This window comes from Cajanus cajan, chromosome 4, assembly GCF_000230855.2.
Source record: "Cajanus cajan strain Asha chromosome 4, NIPB_CcT2T_4, whole genome shotgun sequence".
In the NCBI taxonomy this organism is placed as follows: domain Eukaryota; kingdom Viridiplantae; phylum Streptophyta; class Magnoliopsida; order Fabales; family Fabaceae; genus Cajanus; species Cajanus cajan.
In genome coordinates, this window is record NC_138520.1 from 36,531,353 (window position 1) to 36,554,233 (window position 22,881).

Here is a 22,881-nt window from a genome sequence, read left to right on the forward strand (position 1 = left end):
AAGATACATCTCATGCACACAATGGGCGAGACTGAGACTTCCAAACCGAGCTATCCCCAAGGACTAATCCCCAAAGCTTTTACACTAGGGGGCCTTCTCTGGCGGTGTATTCCATATCGTACCCTTAAAATACTTATGCAAATGATGCATGTCAATCAAGACTCTATGCATTCTCATATCACATTATCATTTCCCATGGTCATATCACATCATCACATTATCTCATCATATTTCATTATCACATTTCATATCTCATGTCTCAATCACATTTCACATTATCGCATTATCTCATCATATTCACCAAGCCTTCACAGAGCACTCTAATTTATATCAAAACTCATTTATTTATAAAATTAAATACATATTTTTACATCTCATCAAACAAGGAATATAACAGAAAAATCAGAAATCAAAACATAAAATATTTCATATTTTTCCTATTTCTCATAGTGTTTCCTGCAGGAACCCACAGAGCACTCTAGATCATATTAAAACATATTTATTTTCAAAATTAACCACATACTCATGCATCACATCCAACAAGGAACACAACAAAGTAATCAGAAGGAAAAATAGAAAACATTCATATTTTGTCTGTTTTCTCATAGGGTTTCCCATAGGAACCCATAGAGATCTCAAGTCATACAATTAATTGCATATAAGAAAAATAATAAGCAAAACAGATACAATTGGGAGAAACCCCTCATACATGAGCATACATAAAAATACAGCAAACACAGGATTGGGGGCCAATCCCACTGCCCAGCATACAATCCCACACCCAGAGCGAGGTTTCTCACTCCCCCCTTACCTCGATAAGCAGGAGCCGAATCTTGTTGGTCGCCCCCTCTAGGTTCCCCTTCGTCTTCAAGACCCATCCTATTAATTTAAAGACCTTTGCTATTTTAACATACAATTTATTCTATTAATTTATAATTTCTTGCAGGCCCATCCTAGTTCTCCCTCCAGCTAATTTGAACAATTACAATTTCAATTCTAAATGTAAAGTTTGAATCACGCTGACCTAGGTGTTGTCTCTTTTCTAACCCCCACAGCACAGAAGTTTTGCTGCCAGAGCATTCTTGGAGTTGACATAGATTCTGGTGAGATTCTTACCTATTATGATTTCTACTGCTTAATTATTTTAATTTAAAATTGATCTTTGTTCTGTATGTGTTTCTATTTGAAGATGAGAGATTGCCAAACATAAGGCGAGTGAAAGATAATAGAATCTCTTTAAAAGTTCGTAACACTTTTATATAGTGGTTGTTAATCATATCCTGAACATTTATCAAGTCCAAAAATTTAGAAATGCTGAATTTAGCATTTTAAAGTACTACAGGTTGCATTTAAGACTAAGGTATTCCACCCAAAAATCAATAATTTAGAAATGCTCGTTGATATCGATGTTTTTGATAATTTGATGTCTCTTAGAATCTAGCACCTAAAAATAACTAAAGATTCGATTACTGTTCATGTTTTAGAAGCATATCCAGAAAACTGTGAACCTCCTTGGAAACAATAATGTTACTCCTACTTAACACTCACATTACTTTTTAGTTTCTTCAATAAGAAGAAAAATAGGAAGAGAAGAGAGAAACATAGATGATACTGTCATACTCTACTATAATTGTGCACAACTGATAATTCTCTCTTAATGTACTTCTCCTTTAAAAAAAAATATAAAAAATCCTGTCATTTAATTATGTAAGCAAGGTGAAAAAATTTGAAAAAGACAAATAAAGGTAAAAAAAAATGGTAGTAACAATGATTGGGTAAAAGATAAAACTCAATTAAAATTGAAACAAGCTAAAAAAAAGCATACTCTATACGTAGCTTGTATTCAATTAATATTATGGAGCTTAAAGCTGAAAATTGATAGAGACTACTACTATATACTGGGTGGTTCTGTTTCCCCTTCCTTTCTCACATTGTGACACGTCATAAGATACTATACATCGATCGATCTAGTCTATAATTATTAGATGACACGAAGTTGGTGAATGTCTCTCTCAATTTCCCACACCACGATTTAATAATTTAGACCCTTCTTTCAGAGTTCTGGTAATAAAAGTCACGTAAGTTTAAAGATTTATAAATACTTGTCATTTCTCAATTGGACTGACAAGCAAGTATATGATTTAAATCAAGTTTATACCTCATTAATTAGAAATTCTTAACTCATAGCTTTTTGGACAAACAAATAATTCACCTAAACTCTTAAATGAAATTGCAAAACGTTCTTTTTTGTTTTACATCTTTGTGGTCTGTGTTAGTTATATCAGTAATATTATTTTCCAACTTATGCAAAGGTTATTCAATATTTCTATGGACCTTGATTTCCCTTAATACAATATACTTCATATGGGGAAAAATAGCACTAAAAACAGGGAAAAAAGTCATTCGCACATCAAAGATTTAGAGCAACGATGATATTTTATACATTCCTGTTTTCTTACAACTCCTTTTCTACCTCTTTTTTCTTAGTATCCTTTAATTCTTTTCACTTATCACAATTCTTATGTCTCCTTTCTCATCTTTTCTCCCACCACATCCAAAGGTGGATATACCTCACAGAATCTTTATTCACTAGACAGTATGGGAGAGTTGGACTTGTTCACAGGGAAAGCGAGAGGGAAAAAAAACTAACAGAAAATCACACTCACTAAAGAAAAGAAAAACACTTCTATCCTTCAAAATGCTATCTGGCTTTACAATTATGATTCACATCCACCATTATGTTTGTATGGATGCTCAAAACTACAAATCAGACTCCATGAATTTGATATAACAGGAGAAAATTGAAATCAGCAATGTTTGCCACAACCAACTTGATTCATTGTTTCCATTGTAAATGGCTAAACAATTCTCTTATACCCCAAGCATGAACACAATCCCCATTCCTAAGCAGCTACTTACTACAAACAAACCCCACTATACACCCCAAATGTGAAAGAACTAACACTAGTACACACTACCACCGAAAAGACTCCTTTTTATAGTGATTCAAGGAAACCAGTTTTTGAGAGCACAACATTCGTCACTTTGCTAAGATCCCTCCTTTTGAGGGTCCTCCCAGCACCTTCTAGAACAGAAAATGAGGATATCTGACTCCTTGCAAGCCTTCTGGCAATAAACTCATGTGGAGGAAGCTTTGAATCATACTCATCATTCTCATCTTCACCACCCTCATCACTATCCCCACCATAGTTGGCAGCAGCATCACCATCATCTTCACCATCATAATCATCAAACCTTGAAGCACTATTCTTGGGGGGGTTAATCCTATAAATCTTAGACCAATCAGGAACGTTGACAGGTGCTGATTGCTGAAGAACCTTGGCTTCATTAGAGGAACTAGCACTGCTGTTGCTACTGCTGGTGGCTCTCGGGATCATTCTGGCTGCACTAGGCCTAGTAGGAACATGAAGAGAAGAGGATTGATCCTTTTCTTTGAACTTTCGAACCCCAGAAGAAGAATAATCACTTCTGTTCTTGAGAACATCCTAAACCTCTTCTTCATCAAAATCTCCATCTCTCAAGGATTTCCATATCCCACTGTGTTGTCTTCCTAGACTATATTTATCTCCCATTACTAATATCACTTCCTGCATAGTCCACACAACACAAATCTGAAGAAACATATCTCAAGTAATTGAACCAGAATTTTCAGTGGTTTAAGCAAGAAACAGAAAGAAAAAAAATAAAGAAGCAAAAAACAAGGGAATCAGAGGTGGTTATAATATAAAGTAAACTAAAAATAATTGATATCTGGTATTTAAAAGAAAGGACTCTGTTGCAGTTTTAGAACTTAACAAATACCAACCAGCTGGCTTTCCAAATCTTCCACCCTCGAGTCCATCTTTGTAAATGGCATCCAGCTGGCTGGACCAATTGTTGGATTCAAGTTTTCCACCCTTTCCTAAAACTGTATTCTGAATAAATAATAGAAATAATCTAGTTTTAGGATCAAGTTTGAGTATCAACATCAATAAAAGCAGGGTTTCCACTAAACAAGGAGTTTCCTTCTTTAAAACACTGGAAAAAATAACCTAACACCTTAATTAGTCTTCTACAAGTTTGTCTCAATATTTATATATCACTATAACTGTCACACCTGTCACACTGTAACATAAAATTGTCTAATCCAAAATTAATATAAAATAATTTCCCAAATCTGAACTTGGTGTATCAGTGATACATTGACTCATTTAACATATGATTCATGAACTGCGCATAATTTTAACATATTTGATTAATTTTTTAAATTCTGACTTGTAAGTTAACGACCTTATGTGTTGATTTACAGCATCATTATATGCTTGCTTGATACGTATCTTTCATACATATGGAGAAACAATGCTCTTTATCTTGAATTTTCAAATTATATGTTACTCATTTAATTGTTAATAATTTATTACTTATTTTTAAAATTAAAGACGCTTTATTGATTTAATGTTTCTATTATCTTCTTTGATAGGTTGGCTGTATAACAAGATTGGTTCCACAAAAAGGTGTTCATCTTATTAGACATGCGATATTTCTAACATTGGAGTTGGGAGGACAATTTGTTCTACTTGGTTCAAGTCCAGTGCCACATATTCAGGTCGTATTTTCTTTCTTTGTGGCAGAAATTTATTGGTGGAATTCATTCTCAACCAAAAAAGAAAACAGCTTTTACATTGGCATATGTTTCAGTGAAATAAAATAATCACAACCGATTCTAATCACTTTGTTGGGAAAGCATAATTAAAAGAATGTATGACTGTTTACTATTCTGATAGCGTGTACCTAAAAGCTATTTTATATTTGCAAAGTAAGTTGTATTGATTAGTGTTCTGAATACTGGAACAACTGGATCGATTAGAAAACCAACGAATTTATTTAGTTTGGTCCAAATAAACCAGAAAACCAGCCTTGAAAAAAATCGATCAAAGGACTGAAAAACCAGTAAAAAAAACCAGTTCATAGTGGATCAAAGGACTGAACTGAGCATCCCAAAAAAACCATAACCAGAAACACATCACATCCTATCTCACAACTCAAATTTAATACAACAAAACCCTTATAAAGAAAATTCATTCCCATCTCAAATAACCATACAAGCTTCGATTGAATTCCTCGTTACATATATCACTTTTTAACAAAAAAATTAAATGTTAATTATTACGATATTCTATAATATGTATGAAGTGTAGAAAAAAATCAAAAGTTAACTGAAAATGTTAATTGTTATGACATTCTATATGTATGAGGTGCTTAATATCTTGATGGGTATTTGTTCAGGGAGCAACATCAATCAGGACCTTCTCATTCTGAAGAACCTAGAGTGCAGGAGGATCGTCACGCTGATCGGTAAAATTTACTAAAATAAAAAAAGAGAAATAAAATAAAATTATAAAAAAATATATGTAATTTTCTTATACCTATAATTATATTTAATCATTTATATTTAATCTAGAATTGTCTTGCTGGACAGTTTGGGATGAGTAATTTTTTTTATACTTGTTTGACACGTACAAGTTAAGTCTCATCTTAAATTTGATTAAATTTTGGTTTATTGCATTTTGTGTTGTTCTTTGAGTGCATATTTGATTGTGGTGTATATAATTTGATGTCACCACTTTCATTTCATGTACTTAGAGACCAATACAAAATGTTGTCAAAATTTTGTCAAGTTTAAGAAAATGGATTGAACTAGTACATATTGATCAAGTATAAAATAAAATCTTGAATGGGATAGGGTCACACCTTGTATAAAATAGTGAGATTGACATCCATGGTCTATCTTTTTGATAGAGAACATAACTTATGGATCGAAGTTGGTTATTGAATCAAAGTTGGATACGAGCACCACGCATAAGTGAGCAATATGAGACTGGAGTTGAATATTTTATTGAATATGTAATACAGAATGGTATTGATGATATGAATGGAAAGTTTTTTGTCCTTGTGTTAATTGTTGTAATGGGAGTCGTTTAGAACTTGATGTTACAAGGGAACATCTTCTATGTGATGGGTTTCTTAAGAATTATACACGTTGGATATGGCATGGTGAAAATATTGACATTCCAAATGTGTCAGCTGAAACTCAAACTCAAAATTTTACACAAGAGGTAGATATGGATGATCGGCTTGAGGAGATGATTCGTGATGTTGGTCCAGAATCATTCAAGAGAGCACATATGTATGAAACTTTATGCAGAGATTCAGAGAAGACGTTATATCCAAATTGCACAAAATTCACAAGATTGTTAGCGGTATTGAGATTGTTTAATGTGAAGGCGAGACATGGGTGGAGTGATAAAAGTTTCACAGAATTGTTAGAGCTGCTGAAAGAAATGCTCCCAGAAGGTAACACATTGCCTAGTCGTAACTACGAGGCAAAAAAAGTGTTGTGTCTCATGGGTTTAGAGTATAAGAAGATACATGCATGCCCAAATGATTGTATGCTATATCATGGTGAGTTTGAAGGCTTGCATGAATGTCCAAGGTGTGGGTTGTCACGATATAAAAAGAAGCAAGGTGATTTTGATTATGATATTAGCAGTAAGGGTCCTCCTACAAAGGTTTTATGGTATTTGCCAATTGTTCCAAGATTGAAGCGTTTGTTTGCTAATGCAGATGATGCAAAGTTGATGAGATGGCATGAAGATGAGAGGAAATGTGATGGACAACTTAGGCATCCAGCAGATTGTTTGCAATGGAAAAAAATTAATTCTGTTTCCAAATTTTGGTAAGGAGCCAAGAAATGTTAGGCTTGGACTAGCTACAGATGGAATGAATCCGTTTGGTAATTTAAGCACAAAGCATAGTTCATGGCCTATTTTGTTGATAATTTACAAGTTACCTCCATGGTTATGCATGAAACGCAAATATGTGATGTTATCTATGATGATTTCTGGTCCAAGGCAACTAGGAAATGACATTGATGTTTATTTAAGTCCGTTGGTCGAAGACTTAAAGATGTTGTGGGAGGAGGGAATTGATGTGTTTGATGGGTATTCAAGTGAATCATTCAAGTTGCATGCCATGTTGTTCTGCACAATCAATGACTTCCCAGCATATGGAAACTTGTGCGGGTATAGTGTTAAGGGGCATAAAGCTTGCCCTATTTGTGAAGAGGGAACTTGTTATCATCAATTGCATAATTGGAAGAAGACAGTTTACCTTGGCCATCGAAGGTTTCTTAAACCTAACCATCCATATCGAAGGTTAAAGAAAGCTTTTAATGGATATCAAGAATATGACATTGCTCCTACTGCATTAACTGGTGACGAAGTTTATAAACGAGTGAAAAATTTAAATGTGGTACTTGGTAAGACTAAAAAACAATCAAAAGATACAAACATATGGAAGAAGAGGTCAATATTATTTGATCTTCCATATTGGAAGGTTCTTGATGTTAGACATTGCATTGATGTCATGCATGTTGAGAAAAATGTATGTGATAGTGTAATCAGCACGCTTCTCAATATTCAGGGCAAGACAAAAGATGGGCTCAACTCCCGTCTAGATTTGCAACTCATGGGGATACGACAACAATTATATCCACAATCTAAGGGTAAGAAGACATATTTGCCCCCAGCATGTCACACTTTGTCAAAAAAGGAGAAAACAAGTTTTTGTGAGTGTTTACATGGTGTCAAAGTGCCGCACGGTTACTCTTCCAATGTAAAAAGTCTAGTATCAATGAAAGATTTGAAATTAGTTGGCTTGAAGTCTCACGATTGTCATGTACTGATGCAACAATTTCTTCCTATCGCTATACGTGATGTTTTACCTAAAAATGTGAGACAAGTCATAACTAGGCTTTGCTTATTTTTCAATGGCATATGCAACAAAGTAATTGATCCTCAGAAGTTGGATGAACTAGAAGATGAAGCTATTCTAATATTGTGTCAATTAGAGATGTATTTTCCTCCTTCATTTTTTGACATTATGGTTCACTTGATCATCCACTTGGTTAGGGAGGTTAGATTGTGTGGACCTGTCTTTTTGAGGTGGATGTACCCAATTGAGCGATACATGAAGATACTAAAAGGGTATGTGAAGAACCAATATCGTCCAGAAATGATAAGAACCCCATCACAGCATCCATGTGTTATTTTGGAGTTATTGAAGACATATGGGAGGTTGATTATGGTCCATTCCGAGTACCTGTATTTAAATGCAAGTGGGTTGATAGTAACAATGGTGTCAAAATTGATGAACTTGGATTTACCTTTGGTTGACCTCAATAAAGTTGGTCATAAGGAAGAGCCTTTTATCATTTCTATGCAAGTAAAGCAAGTATTTTATGTCACTGATCCATCTAACAATAGGTGGTCAATTGTTCTACAAGGTAAGAGTAATAATATAGGTGATGAATTTGGAGATTCAATTGATATTATGGATACTCCTTCTTTGTCCAAACGGGTGCCAACTATTAATGAAGAAGATGATGTTGATAATGTACATGCCACTCTTGATGATCATCAAGAAGGAATATGGGAGAACATTCAAACTTGATCATATTTCCAAAATAGGTTATTATAGTTTTTTTTTGTTAGTTACTTCTATTTATACTTTTATTTTTGTTATCACTTTAAGTATTATTTATTATAAATTTAATTTTATACTAATGACTTGTAATTTATTTTGTTTCTGTCAACAGATAAATATGGATGAACATTAAGACTCTCCTTCAGACTCTACACAGACTACAGCCAAGAAGAAAGTCAGAGGTCCCACTAGAATGAAGAATGTCACATCCAAACGCCTTCATGAGGAGAGATTGCATGTTGATATTGATGAGATAACTAAGAGGCCTATGGGAGACTCAACTACCCAATTTATGAGTACCGTGGGGGTTCTTGCTAGAACCAAGGTTTCTATTTTATTGCCTAGTTGGGATCATGTAGAGGAGGTTGTCAAGAACCATATTTGGGCAGATATTACGGTAAAATTTCATTACTCAACATTTTTCATTATTAAACTTCATTAGGATATAACATGTACTAACTCATTGTTATCATAAATGTAGGAAACTTGGGACATTCCTAGGACAGAGGACATGAGAAGGAAAACCCTCTCTATTGTGGCTGAGAGGTGGAGGGCATATAAGACCAGCCTCACAAACAATTACATTTTTGGAAAAAAGAAAGGTGAATTTCCTGGTTATAAGAACCCCACCATAGATCAAGAGACATGGAACGCATTTGTAGAGTCTAGAATGACTAAAGAGTTTTTGGTAAGCTAGGATTACATGCATTGTTATTTGTATTGTTCAGAATATTATGTTTTTACCTTTAATCTCATTATATGGTACTTTTGTAGGAGAAAAGAAAGAAGGCACAAGAGATTCAGGCAAACAATGACACCATTGTTGTGATGTCTCGTGGGGGTTATCCATGGCTTAAGAAAAAATTGATGAAAGAGAAGGCTATGAAGCGTCAAGCTAGCCAAGATGAGACTACAGTTAGTGGTCCTCCTTCTCCACCCACACGCCATGAATTATGGAAGCATGGTCGCATAAAAAAAACGTGCGAGTTTACAACTGAGGCAGCAAAAGAGATTGCTAACAAGATAGTAAGTATAATTGTTTTGTACATATGATGCTAATTAAGATATGGATCAATAGATGTTTATTAAATTGTTTTTTTGTCTTGTATTGTAGGATATATTGGAACAACAGTCCACAGAGGGATCTTTTGTTTCCCATGGACGCGAGAATATATTCACAGTTGCAATTGGAAAGCCTGAGCACCCAGGTCGGGTTCGGGCTGCTGGTGGAGGTCATAGTTTACAAACCTACTTTAGATCACGCTCATCTTCACAGACATCTGGCACGGTGGACCAGTTAGTGGTACTAAAGGTCTCTCAAGTTATAGAAACTTATGAGAAAAAATTTAGTCAGATGCAGGAGGTGATTCATAAGCGGCTACAAGAGGACATGCAAAGGAAACTACAAGAGCATATGCAATCACTCAGCCAACAATTTCAACAAAGTACTCCAATAGTAGAATCATTTATTGCACGTGTGAGTACAAAGGGATCATGTGCTTCTATTGATCCCCCTGTTACTGCCATTGACCCGGGTACATCTAATAAATGTGAGTTGTTTGTGGATGGATCACTCGATCCTGTGGGTATAGGGCAAATTCACATATTAGGGTCCACTGTACACCATCAAGTCATGGGAGATGATATGGTTAGGGTTTCAGTGTTGGATGTGAGACAACCAGAGGCTAGAGTTCTTGTGCCCACAGAGGAGGTTCAGACAATGGGACAAGCCTTGAACACCTTCCTTCAGTGGCCTTATAAGTTAGTAAAGGTGATATCTACGAAGGTATGTTATTTAAATAATATTTAATTTTAAGTTGGTGTAATTTTATTATAATATTGTATAATATTAGCTTTGTACTTTGTGGAATAGGATATTGTTACCTCACCAAAGGGTAAAGGGACGGTCATTGTTACCCCTTCTAGAAATCTTCCTCCAATAAAAAGGCTATGGAAATTAGTTGCAGATATGGAAGATGACGAGCAACCCAAAAAACTCCCTTGGCCTCCTGAAGTGTTTAACATGTCTAGTAAAGTACCTCTATATATAAGTCAGAGTGATATATCAGAGATTACAAATGGTCATTGTATGCTAAACATATCAATTTTGCAGTTATGGTTGTTGTAAGTATTTAAATTATTTTTAATTATATTTTGTTGATTTTTCCTAACATTTTTTCTAACATTATTTCTAACGTTGTAGATTTATCCATAAATTGAGCGTGGATAAAGGAAATGATCACATATATGGATTTTTGGAGCCTGAGTCAATCCAAAAAGGTGGGAACAAAGTCGAAGAAATACAAGCTTACATTCAAAATTGGATGTTCGACTCAAATAAAAAAGTTTACTTGGCCCCTTATTTTTCTGAGTAAGTTTAATTTTATATAATTAAATATAATTTTTTATAAAAGCTATTTTTTTATTACTCATAATTTCTTAATGCAGTGCTCATTGGCAACTTTTAGTTATTTGTCCTATGGACAACATAGTTGTCTGCATTTGCTCGTTGCATAAACCTCCTCCTATGGATTTTAGACAATTATTAGATAGGTAAATTGTTTAAAAATATCTAATTTCTTTTATTGATTATCATTACATTTGACTTTACACTAATCATAATGTCATTTTATCATTAGGGCCATGGAAGGATATCATATACTTAAGGGTTCAAAGATGAAGAAAAAAATGAGTTGGGTCTCTCCTAAAGTAAGATTTTAATTCTAGCAATGATATTTTTTTTAATTTAGTAATTTTTTTTAATTACTATTTTATTGAAATTTATTTTATATTCTTTTTGTAGTCTCATAAACAAAAAGGAAATTATGAGGGCGGATACTATGTAATGAAGACAATGCATACTATTGTCGATTCACAAATAGTATCTGGGTGGACTGAAATAAGTTTTACAATTTTGAAAGTTTTTGTTTTAAGTTCTCATTCTATATATTTTATGAATTATTACTAATTATTTTAATTTTTCTTAACAGATATTCATAGATCGATCACCATTACCGCTAGAAGACATAAACATCATTAGGGAGCAATGGGCCACATTTTTTATTGACCATTACTTTAACTAGTTTGGGCTTATGTTTTATAGTATTACTTTAACTAGTTAGAACTTACATTTCATTGAGCAATGTAGTCCATTTATGTATTAGATGTATTTAAAACTATTCAATTATATATATATGATTAACATTTATCATCTTGTCATTTGTATGCGATTTGTGCTTCTTCATTGAGAAAATATTTTGAACTGTCTAGTTTTTCTGCAGGTTTTTTGTTCTGAGGTGCTCCCAAAACAAGTCAAACATACAAAAAAAATCACTACTTTTTAGATCGGTTATGTCATAACCGATTTTAAAAGTAGACTTTTAAAATCGGTTGTTACATAACCGATTTTAAAAGTCTTGACTTTTAAGATCGGTTATGATTTTAACCGATCTTAAAAGTCAACACTTTTAAAATCGGTTGTTTTATAACCGATCTTAAAAGTCTTTACTTTTAAAATCAGTTAATAACCGATCTTAAAAGTCTACCTTTTCAAAATCGGCTCTTTTAAGATCGGTTCGATAACTGATTTTAAAAGTCCAAAATAACCGATTTTAAAAGCCTTTTTTCCACTAGTGTATATTTAACTCTATACTATATCAAATACATATTCTAACATTTATATGTATTATATTTTTGTATAATATGTATTTAGAAATATATACATATTAGGGTTCACTATACTTTAGTTACTAATCAGAACATTACATAATACATATAGTGTAATATTTACATATGTGTTCTAAGAACATTATGTATGAGCACTATAAATATGTAATATTTAAAATATACATGTAATATTTACTCTAATCATAATATTTATAGGCAAAATCAAATATTATACTAAATGTTTATATTTTATATATACACTCTAATATTAATTACACTCTAATGTTGTAAATATACTAATTTTCACATAGGTAAATGTTTTCTCACAATATATTTTGAAATATAATATGAATATGTATATGAATTAATATTATTAACATATGGAATATATTTATATATTTTTTGTGGGTTCTTACGGGAAACCCTATGAGAAAACAGGCAAAATATAAATGTTTTCATTTTGCTTTTTGAATGTCCTGTTACGTTCCTTGTGTGATGTATAGTGTAAATATGTATTTGATTTTGAAATTAGATTAGTTCTAATAAGAATTAGAGTGCTCTGTGGGTTCTTACGGGAAATCCTATGAGAAAACAGACAAAATATAAATGTTTTCATTTTACTTTCTTAATGTTCTGTTACATAATGGTTAATATTACATTATGTATTATGTTACTAATATGAAAACATTTATATTACACTATACTCTAGAATATAATTAAACATTAAAATATTAAGAATGTAACTCTAATTTAACTAAAATATATTTAAAACCGATGGGAAATATAATATTATAAAACCCTATGAGAACAATATTAAATTTATATTAGAGTGCAAAATATTAATCACATTATAAATATATTAGTTCTAATATGAATATATATGTTTTCTGTTATGTATTATATAAATATATTCCATATGTTAATATTCATAAATATATTTCACATGTTAATAATTTTAATTCATATACAAATTCATATTATATTTTGCCTCACTATATTTATAAATGTTTTGAATATTAGAGTGCAAAATCACTAGGGAACATATTAGTTATATTATATGAATACATATGAATCCTATTCTTTTTATAATATTATATGTATATCTAATATCTATTCATAATAATATTATATAGGGTTCCCGTAAGAACCCACAGAGCACTCTAATTCATATTAGAACTAATCTAATTTCAAAATCAAATACATATTTACACTATACATCATAGAAGAATCAATATAGGGTTTTAAATATATGTTCTGTTATTATATATTAGAGTATATATTAGTGTATTTACTCTAATGTGTGATGTATAGTGTAATATGAGAATATGTTCCCGTAAGAACCCTATTATATTTACATTTATATATTTTCCCTAGTGTCTAATATAATATTATATGTATATTACACTAATTATACTAGCATTATGAAAATACATATTTAATATTATAATATAATTTCAAAATCAAATACATATTTTCACTATACATCACACAAGGAATGTAACAGAACATTCAAAAAGCAAAACAAAAAACATTTATATTTTGCATATTTTGAAATGGGGTTTCCCGTAAGAACCCACAGAACACTCTAATTCATATTAGAACTAATCTAATTTCAAAATCAAATACATATTTTCACTATACATCACACAAGGAACGTAACAGAAGAATCAAAAAGCAAAACAGAAAACATTTATATTTTGCCTGTTTTCTCATAGGGTTTCCCGTAAGAACCCACAGAGCACTCTAATTCATATTAGAACTAAATGTTTTCTATTTTGCTTTTTGAATGTTCTGTTACATTCCTTGTGTGATGTATAGTGTAAATATGTACTTGATTTTGAAATTAGAATATATGGATTAAATTATAGTGATAGATACATTTATACATTATAGTATAGGAAATTTATACTCTGTAATATACATAATTATAATAGTGTATATATGTTCTCTGTGTATATATTAGTACATTCATAATTATAGTATAGTGAATATTAGTCCTAATTCATATAATATAAATTAAGAGATTGTGGAGTTGAGTTGAACAAAATTCCTTTGAGGTGTGACAATACTAGTGCAATAAATTTGACCAAGAATCCAGTGTTGCACTCTAGAACAAAACATATTGAAATAAGACACCACTTTTTGAGAGATCATGTTCAAAGGAATGATTGTGTTGTAGAGTTTGTGGAAACAAGCAAGCAATTAGCTGATATTTTTACAAAACCTCTACCAAGGGAAAGATTCAACCAATTGAGAATTGAATTAGGAATAATCAATGAATCAAGTTTGAATTGATTATGCTTTGAGAATGGAAGTAAGATATGCGTGGAAGAATGTATTTAAAAGTGACAAATAAGACTTGGTAAAATTTGACAAATGTTAAAATTTCTGAGAAGCAAAACTTCTCTGGAATAATCGATTATCTAAAGATATAATCGATTATCTTAAGTAATTCATGGAAATAATTGATTATCTTGGGTAATGATCGATTATCTAGAACATGAAGAATTTCAAGAGTCTCTGAAATAATCGATTATTTGGGTAATAATCGATTATCTGGTAAGAAGGAACTCAAGAGTCACTGTAATAATCGATTATCTTGGGAAATAATCGATTATCTGAGTAGTGGAATCTGAGAAGTCACTGGAATAATCGATTATTCTGTAAATAATCGATTATCTAGGTTGTGTTAGGAGAAAATACCCTCTGTAATAATCGATTATCTTGAAAATAATCGATTATCCATATCAAATTTCGTTTTTAAGAGATTTTTACTGATGCAAATAATTGATTATTTGCATAAATAATTGATTATCTGGACCGTTTGAGAAGTTCCTGAAGTGGTTTCAAACGGTTATCTACGCGCCAACACTTAAAACCACCCATTACTCTTATACCCAGAATGTGCTAGGGCATAAAACACTTCTCCCAACTTCTCTTCTCTCATTCTCTCATTTTCTCTCAACCCTCAAAAGCCTAACCCTCTCAAATCCTCTCAAAATCTCTCTTCTTCTTCATTTTCTTCAAGACCCATCCATGGCATCTTCATCCAAAAGACCAAAGAAGCTTGAAGTGAGGGGATCAAGCGTCCTCTTCCCTCTGGGCAGCTGATTACAAAGTGGTTTGCGGATGAGAAAGCTCAAGAATACTACTTTGAGTGGTACGCCGGTCGGAGAATCATTCCTCCGAAGACCCTGAAGCTTGATTGGTTCAAGAACGAGGGTTTTAGCTTTCCAACCCTTCTAGAGCACCAGGAGCTGAAGGCATTTTTAGAGATGGATGGACCCTACTATCCTGAGTTAATCAGGTTATTTTTCTGCTTTGCCTCAACTAATGAAGGGGTTATGCAATCTGTGGTCAAAGGGAAGCTGATCAGGTTGGATGGACCGACATTGAAAGCGGCTGCGGGTCTGAGCGGCACCGGAAAGGAGAAACCCCAACCCTTCAACTTTGGGGATTTTGAAGAGCTGACCACATTCCGGGATTGCCAAAGGAACCCGTTGAACACCAATTATGAGAAATTCTTGGCGGGAGGTATGAAAAAGAACTCTCGTTTAATTTCTTTTATTATTGCTTGGATGTTAAAACCCAGGTTGCACAACCATGCTTAGATGTCTAGAGATGACATTCTGTTGATGCATGTGATTAAGAAGAAAATAATGATCGATTGGGTATCGGTTGTGAACGATTGTATATGGAAAGCAAGGAGAAAGGAAGATGGTCCGATTCCATATGCTCTTTTGCTATCTAAAATTTTTGAGAATGCTGGAGTAGATTTGACAGGTGAAAGAAAAATTTGTGTTGCATGCTTCGAACAAGATAGAAAAGTCTTCATTGCATCACATGGGGATGCTTAAGCAAGAAGACAAGTGGGTGTTTAAAGGCGATGTACCCCCTACACCGGAGCTGGCAACAGATGAAGACGGTGTTCCGTCTCAAGATGAGGATCAGCCACCACAGGTGGAAGCTGAGCCTGGAAGGGAGTCTGAACCGGAACTGAAGCCGTTCTCACCGTTTGAGCAAATCATGATCAACAAGATGGATGCAATGATGGAAATGTCAAGGAGAATAGAATCTTTATTTTCTGGAATTCTTGACAGATTTGATGATTTGGATTATGAAGTGAGACTGATCAATACCCAACCTGGCATTCCGGAGGATGAGGATTGATCCGTGTTCTGTTTCTTTGATTAGTTTTAATTAGGACTTTTAATTCTGTTTTGGAACAATTAATTTCAATTTGGTTGTAAGTTTTTTTTGGTTATGAACAATTTACATTCTGATGAAATTTGGACTTTATTTTGCTGATTTGTTGGTCTGAATGTGGTATCATGTTATGGTGTGCTTGACTAATGCAAAAGTGCTCTGTTTTGTGAGTATATGAGTTGCTATTTTGGTTTTGATTGGAATACTCTGTTTTTAATATTGTGACCGTGTTTTTCTTGACTTGATTTGGTCTGAACTGTGGCTAAATGGTGCACATATGATTGGTTTGGTTTGCTAAATCAAAGTTTTATTTTGGTTATTGCTGGACATACTCTATACATGGCTTATATTTGAAGAACTTGGCTTACTTTGTTTTTCATAATGCCAAAGGGGGAGAAATGGTATGGTGTGTGTATAGTTGTTGTTTTTGCAGGTATTGTGCTTGTGTGTGTGTATTGTGCAGGTTGGAATGAATTGAAGGCACAATGGCTAAATTTTTTTTAAAATTCTTGAAGCACAATAGCATTGGGTTGATACAATATGAATCATGGGTTGTCATCATCAAAAAGGGGGAGATTGTTGAGCTTAGGAGAGCTTGAATCTTCAAGGAGTTTTGATGATCACAACAAGTATACAACAACAACTTGGAGCACAAAAACAAAGGCAAAGAAGAGTCAAGAAAATGCTATGAAATGGAGCTATGTAATAGAGCTTAGGAAATAAATTGTTTTGAATGTGTTTTTATATTTTGTGTGCTTAGTATGCTTTGTGCATAATCAAATCTTATCTAAACCAAGTAGAGAGTATATGATGATGAGTTAAAAACATTGGAAAGTTATTTTGAGTCTTAAAATGAAGTTTTAAGAGCTAACTCAAAATAATCGATTATTGTTAAATATAATTGATTATTTCAGCAAATAGGCTAAGTGGAATGCCTTGCTGTAATAATCGATTATTTGCCAAAATAATCGATTATCCTAGGAACAACTCTCTAGAATAATCGATTATCCAGCTAAATAATCGATTATATTGTTCTTGGTTGGTTTCTAGAAAACCTGAAGAACAAAATAATCGATTATTCTTTAAAATAATCGATTATCTGTGTCTGAAACTTTTATAAATAGTTTGAACTTTGAGAAACTTCAGACAAGAGTTAGAACTGATAATCAATTTGTGAAAAATGTTTTTGTGAGTCTTTGTGACATCTTAGAGAGTTTTATTTGTGAAATCCAAGAGTGAAAACGTTTGTGAAAAGCTTTGGTAGAAGATCATCATCATCATAATCTTGAAAGGGGAAGATAAAGATTTGTTCAAGAATTCCAGGTGAATTCGTTCCTTTTATTCTTTGTGAATCTTTGTGGAAAATCTTGAGAAGGGTTTCTCAAGTGGTAAGGTTTCTTGTAGTGGGTTCTACAAGGGGTGCTTTCTTGGGGTCAAGAAAGTGGTTATCTTTTAGTGTTGAAGTATGTGCATGTGTGTGTGCTTGTAAACCTTCTTGCTTAAAGATAGTGGAACAAATCTTAATCAGGTGTTGATTAAGGACTGGATGTAGGTCACATGTGGAGTGGCTGAACTAGTATAAAAGACTTGTGCAATCTTCTTCTACCTTATCTTTTACATTGTGTAATTTCTTGGTTGAACTTTAAAGAAGATAAAACTTGATTAACAAGTGTATGTGAATCTTGATGGTTTAAATCTGTAATTGAACATTATTTTTGAACCTCATTATGTTGTAATCAAGTGAGCATATTGCATTCATATTTTCATAACAAGTCTTTAGAAGAGCTTCATTTGGAAATTCTGTCATAGAAAAGTTTTGATTGAAATTAAGATCCAAAATACTCTGATAAATTTTTAAAGGGTCATTGAATCCAATTCACCCCCCCTCTTGGATTGTGCCATTCTTTTCTAACAATAAGCTCCCTAGTGTAGTAAGAGGGAATATGCCTCCTCCTCAAGGCACTCCTTAATTCATTCCAATATTGAATTGGAGGATCATTATGGAGACGCCTATCTCTCACAAGAGAAGTCCACCAATACATGGCGTGACCTTGGAAGCTTAGGGTAGCTAAGGAGACTTTTCTTTCTTCACTCACTTGGTGGCAAGTGAAGATTTGTTCCACCTTCATCTCCCAATCTAGGTACCCTTCCACATCATCTTTTCCATGAAAATAGGGAAGATCTACCCTAGATTCCCTTGGTTTGGGGGTCCTATGCACCCTTCTAGGAGGTTGTTGATAATGATCTCCTAAAGCAAGGCTATCATCATTCATTGACTCTCCTAGGGTTGAACTATGTTGGGAGTTATGTCTACTTCGGTGCTTGTGGTGTAATTTTTCTTCTTTCTCCTTTAATAAACGAATTTCTTCCTCCAAAAGAGCAAGTTGAGCCTCTCTTTCAAGTTTTTCTTTAAGTTTTTGTTTGGCTTCTTGCTTTTTCCAAAGCTTAAGTGATCTTAATTCATGTGTTACTTTTGACAAGTCATTGTAATCACTTGAATTACTATCACTTTGAGGAGTAGAAAACTCTTCCATTATAGGAGAAAAATGCTTTTTGATGAATGAATTTTGAAAATCAATTGTTTTTGTGCAAGGTTAAGACTAAATACTTGGAGAATTATGTATACAAATTGAACTTTGGAGGGAGGTGAGCTACTAAGAGCCACTTAAAAACCAAGCTTCTTCAAGTAAAAATTACTAATCCCCTTTGTAGTTAATCTCTACCAAATTATTTTCAATGAAAATGATTTTTTTGATGTTTTGTGAACTTATGATATACTACACGTATGAAAGCAAGTAAAGACAAGTATTAAGCAAGAATTTTAAACTACCTAAACGTGTCCTAGGGTGAGAGCTTGAGAGATACCAAAGATCAATCAAGGACCACTCCCACCAAGTACTAACGAAAGTTGTAAACCTAAGGAGAGATGGTTGTGTACCAAAGACAGTCCCAAGACACTCCTTTAAATGGCCAAATACAAGGTATGAACAAAGCTAAACAGCAAAGAACAAGTGGCTTAAAAGAATTAAGAAAAACAGCCACCAAGAATTAGTGAGGGATTAGTGACCAAATTTGTAACAAAATTTCAAGTTAGTAAGGAAAAGTTGGTCTCTAAATCCGTCACTAATGCTTCTATTTTTTTTTTAAAAAATTCAATTACAAAACAAATTTTAAACACCAAGGATGTCCACGGATGATCAAGTCCAGCCACCACCAACGTTTCCAACCACAAGTGTTTAGTGTTTATGCTTTTGAGTAGCCAAATCCGAGAGCCACCTATGTCCTTTCCTCCTCCTTTTCTTAGTCCTCTTTTGATGACCCTTGTAGAACTAGCTTCTAGGGAGATAGGCTAGGTCAAACATAGGTCACACTTGAGTTTAAACAATGATCATGAACAACAAAGAAATTTGAGAATTATTGAAGACATGAGTAGAGTAGAAGAAGACAAGATAGATGACACAAGACAAGAAATGGCTAGGACAAGAAAGAATTGACCTAAGAAAGGTTCTAAGATTTGATTCACAAAACCAAAACACTCAAGTAATGTAAGCTGAAAATATGATGTAAAAATAAGCAATATCAAACCGAGAATAAATCTTGTAACAAAAACTCCTTAAATGGCTTTTTCTTTTGGAAATTTAGGTTTAGCACTTTTTTTTTAATCACTTTGATTTTGCATTTTCTTTTGATCTTTCTTCTATATATATATATATATATATATATATATATATATATTTTTTTTTTAATATTTGGAGTTGCCTTTTTCAAAATTCAATACAATAGTCTCGGTCACACTAGAAGGAAACACAAAACCGGATTCAAATTTAAATTCCAAATGACAAGCAAATTAGGTTAAGATGTAATGAACATTCACATGCTTTTGATGCTTGCTATTTTGAATGGCACATGCACGGTTTTGGCTCCAATTTCAAATTTCAAAATGAGATACAAACACAAATTTTCAGCACACACAAGTTACACAAGATCAAACACTCACGGATAAGGAGAAAATTTTCTTAAGACATTTTCAAGTATAGGAAACCTAAAATTTTTAAGAAAACTACTAATGAACTAGTAGTAGTTTATGAACTCAAATTGAAACAAAAATTATGAGCATATACCAAGACTAAAGGATCTCGGCCAAATCCAGAAATTAGATCAAGATTCAAAAGGAAAATTCAAACGGATCACAAGCCAAGCTAAGAATGATGAGCATGAAAGAACTACACAAACCTACTAGACATAGATTCCAAAACAAAAATTAAGACTCAAGCAATCAATGACCGAATAAAATTTTCAATATGACTCAAAGAAATTAAAAAGTTCATAGGCAGAAAATTCCTAATAGGCACAAGAATTGGAACATGATTCATGGAAGCATATAGTCATAAGCACATAAATGAATCATTCAAGCAACAAGAAACTAGATCCATCAAATTTTAAGGAAAAAAATTAGATCTAGGAAGGAATAAACTCTAAATTGACAAGTACTCAAAATGAACAAGATGAACACAAGATGAACACAAGATGAACACAAGATGAACACAAGACAATATTGAACCACGGATCCACACTTCAAAAGACAAGAAAATGAACTTATCTCTTGAAGAACCGAATGCTCTTGTTACCACTTGATGAGATTCCACTTGGAAATCTCAAGAACACTTCAAGCCTCTCGGAATTCCTTAGAAGAACATCAAGGAAGAAGACTCCAATTGGCTTCAATGTGACCTAGGCTTGCTTCTAGCCAAGTCCGGAGAAGAAAGAGTTCCTAACTCTACAAGGAGAGGAGCTCAAGTAGGGTAGAGTTTAGGAGGTTTGACTTTAGGAGAAGGAGATTTCTAAAGAGAGAAAACTCATCAATTAATTCCAAAAGTCTTACAATTCTCGGCCAAGGTGATTTGTAGTGAAGAATTAGGTTAAAGTGACCTAGGGTTAACCTAAGGTTCAGTGGAACCAAGGTAAGGTTCACTTAACCTTAGGCGCCCAAAATTTGAATTCAAAATTCAAATTTTGGTGCCTAAAACCCGGATCACCATGTGCTTCTTCATTTGGTATGTAATTAGAAATCAATTTGAGTTGCATTTCGGATCACACCATGTGCATGTGTTGCACATGGCCGAAATGCACTTCAAATGGGATTTTAATTACATGCTAATGAAATTGCACATGCAACCTAAATTACCCTAAATTCACATGGCCTCTAAATGCAAATCCTAAGCTACATGCCCGGAAATACAAGGCCCAAAAAAAATACAAGACACTAAGGCCCAATCCTACACTATCCCTAATCTAATGGGCTTGAGACAAAGCCCAACAAAATAAAGTGATGGGCCTTCCTTAGGCTTGGGCCCACTCTTCATGCATCCTTCTTGTCATAGCCCTAGTAGTTGGGCCCTTAGCCCATGGGCCTCCTCCATCAATGGAGAAGTTGGTTCCATCATCCTCCATCATATACCAAGAATAAATTTAGTCCCTACAGGTATATTGTTCAACCAATGGTTATTATTTTCTTGTGTGGTTGTCATGATCAGAATTGGATTCACATCTTGAACTTTAACCTTGTGATACATTTCACCTATTATTGTTTTTATAAACAGAAGTGTAGATCTTCATTTTTCTTTAGGGATCAATTGGTGGTGATATATTCCATCATTAATTGAAATTTTATGTATGATTTTTAAAAAGATCAGCTTATTTTCAAGAGAAAATTGCACTGAGACCTTTGAGCTCTTTTTAAATGATAGACAGCTCCCCTTTTAGTTTAACTGAACAATAATCTACGTTTTGTATTTATTTGTCTAAGTGAAACATAAAATTCCCTATATAAGATAATACCATTTGTATACTATATAAAGAGAGAACATATTATTAATGCAAATACTAATAATTGAATGAGACTTGATCTCTTACTTAATTATAAATCCTAAATTATAATCTAAATATCATGTACCTACTTAAAAGAACAATTTTAAAGAACGGGTTGAAAAAATATTTTAAAATTTGAAAAACATTGAAAATTTTCATAAAGAAGACATAACATTATATGTATTTTGGAACAAAATGATAGACGTGTATATGATTGACAGAATATAAATTGACTTTTATGTTTTCTCTTTCTTACGCTTTAACTAATGATATTACTCTAAGGGATATGACTGTTTTTTAAAAATTAAAGAGAATGTATGTGTCATTTATATAGTCCTCACAGGAGGCGAGTGGAATTTTCCTCATTTTCAATTGAATAAGAATTGTATTTCAACATGTATGTTTTAATTGAATTTTGCATGTTTTTTGGTCGAATAGCTTCGTGACTAATAAGTCTAAAGATTAAACCCAACTTCAACAGTTGGTCAAAATTTAATCAACCCATGAAAGTTTAGAACCTCTTTGCCATCTTAATATTTTTGATACGTGTAACTGCAATGATACAATTCATGTCAACGGTTCTGTATTTCTTGCTGG

At 33.1% G+C, this 22,881-nt stretch overlaps 2 protein-coding genes and 1 pseudogene across 2 annotated transcripts; 2 read left to right on the forward strand and 1 right to left on the reverse strand.

Annotated features, from left to right (window-relative positions):
* The first annotated feature begins 928 nt into the window (after positions 1 to 928).
* On the forward strand, positions 929 to 9,882 carry LOC109794353 (uncharacterized). The gene is made up of 8 exons (XM_083073514.1): positions 929 to 1,103; positions 4,481 to 4,606; positions 5,287 to 5,355; positions 8,657 to 8,941; positions 9,026 to 9,232; positions 9,319 to 9,570; positions 9,659 to 9,776; positions 9,821 to 9,882. The coding sequence occupies exons 4-8, from the start codon at positions 8,738 to 8,740 to the stop codon at positions 9,880 to 9,882; spliced, it is 843 nt and encodes a 280-aa protein (XP_082929640.1). The 5' UTR covers positions 929 to 1,103; positions 4,481 to 4,606; positions 5,287 to 5,355; positions 8,657 to 8,737.
* Positions 2,671 to 4,207, reverse strand: LOC109794352 (uncharacterized; annotated as a pseudogene).
* Positions 9,883 to 9,904: 22 nt separating the features above from the next.
* LOC145957056 (uncharacterized) lies at positions 9,905 to 11,760 on the forward strand. The gene is made up of 4 exons (XM_083073282.1): positions 9,905 to 10,330; positions 10,418 to 10,668; positions 10,748 to 11,253; positions 11,348 to 11,760. The coding sequence occupies exons 1-3, from the start codon at positions 9,935 to 9,937 to the stop codon at positions 10,917 to 10,919; spliced, it is 819 nt and encodes a 272-aa protein (XP_082929408.1). The 5' UTR covers positions 9,905 to 9,934; the 3' UTR covers positions 10,920 to 11,253; positions 11,348 to 11,760.
* The last annotated feature ends 11,121 nt before the right edge of the window (positions 11,761 to 22,881 follow it).

Coding starts and splice junctions, on each gene's coding strand:
- LOC109794353 (XM_083073514.1), top strand. CDS start 8,738: ATGAAGAATGTCACATCCAAACGCCTTCATGAGGAGAGATTGCATGTT. Junction 9,233..9,318: donor GAATGACTAAAGAGTTTTTG/GTAAGCTAGGAT, acceptor GTACTTTTGTAG/GAGAAAAGAAAGAAGGCACA. Junction 9,571..9,658: donor AAGAGATTGCTAACAAGATA/GTAAGTATAATT, acceptor CTTGTATTGTAG/GATATATTGGAACAACAGTC.
- LOC145957056 (XM_083073282.1), top strand. CDS start 9,935: ATGCAAAGGAAACTACAAGAGCATATGCAATCACTCAGCCAACAATTT. Junction 10,331..10,417: donor TAAAGGTGATATCTACGAAG/GTATGTTATTTA, acceptor TTTGTGGAATAG/GATATTGTTACCTCACCAAA. Junction 10,669..10,747: donor ATTTTGCAGTTATGGTTGTT/GTAAGTATTTAA, acceptor CTAACGTTGTAG/ATTTATCCATAAATTGAGCG.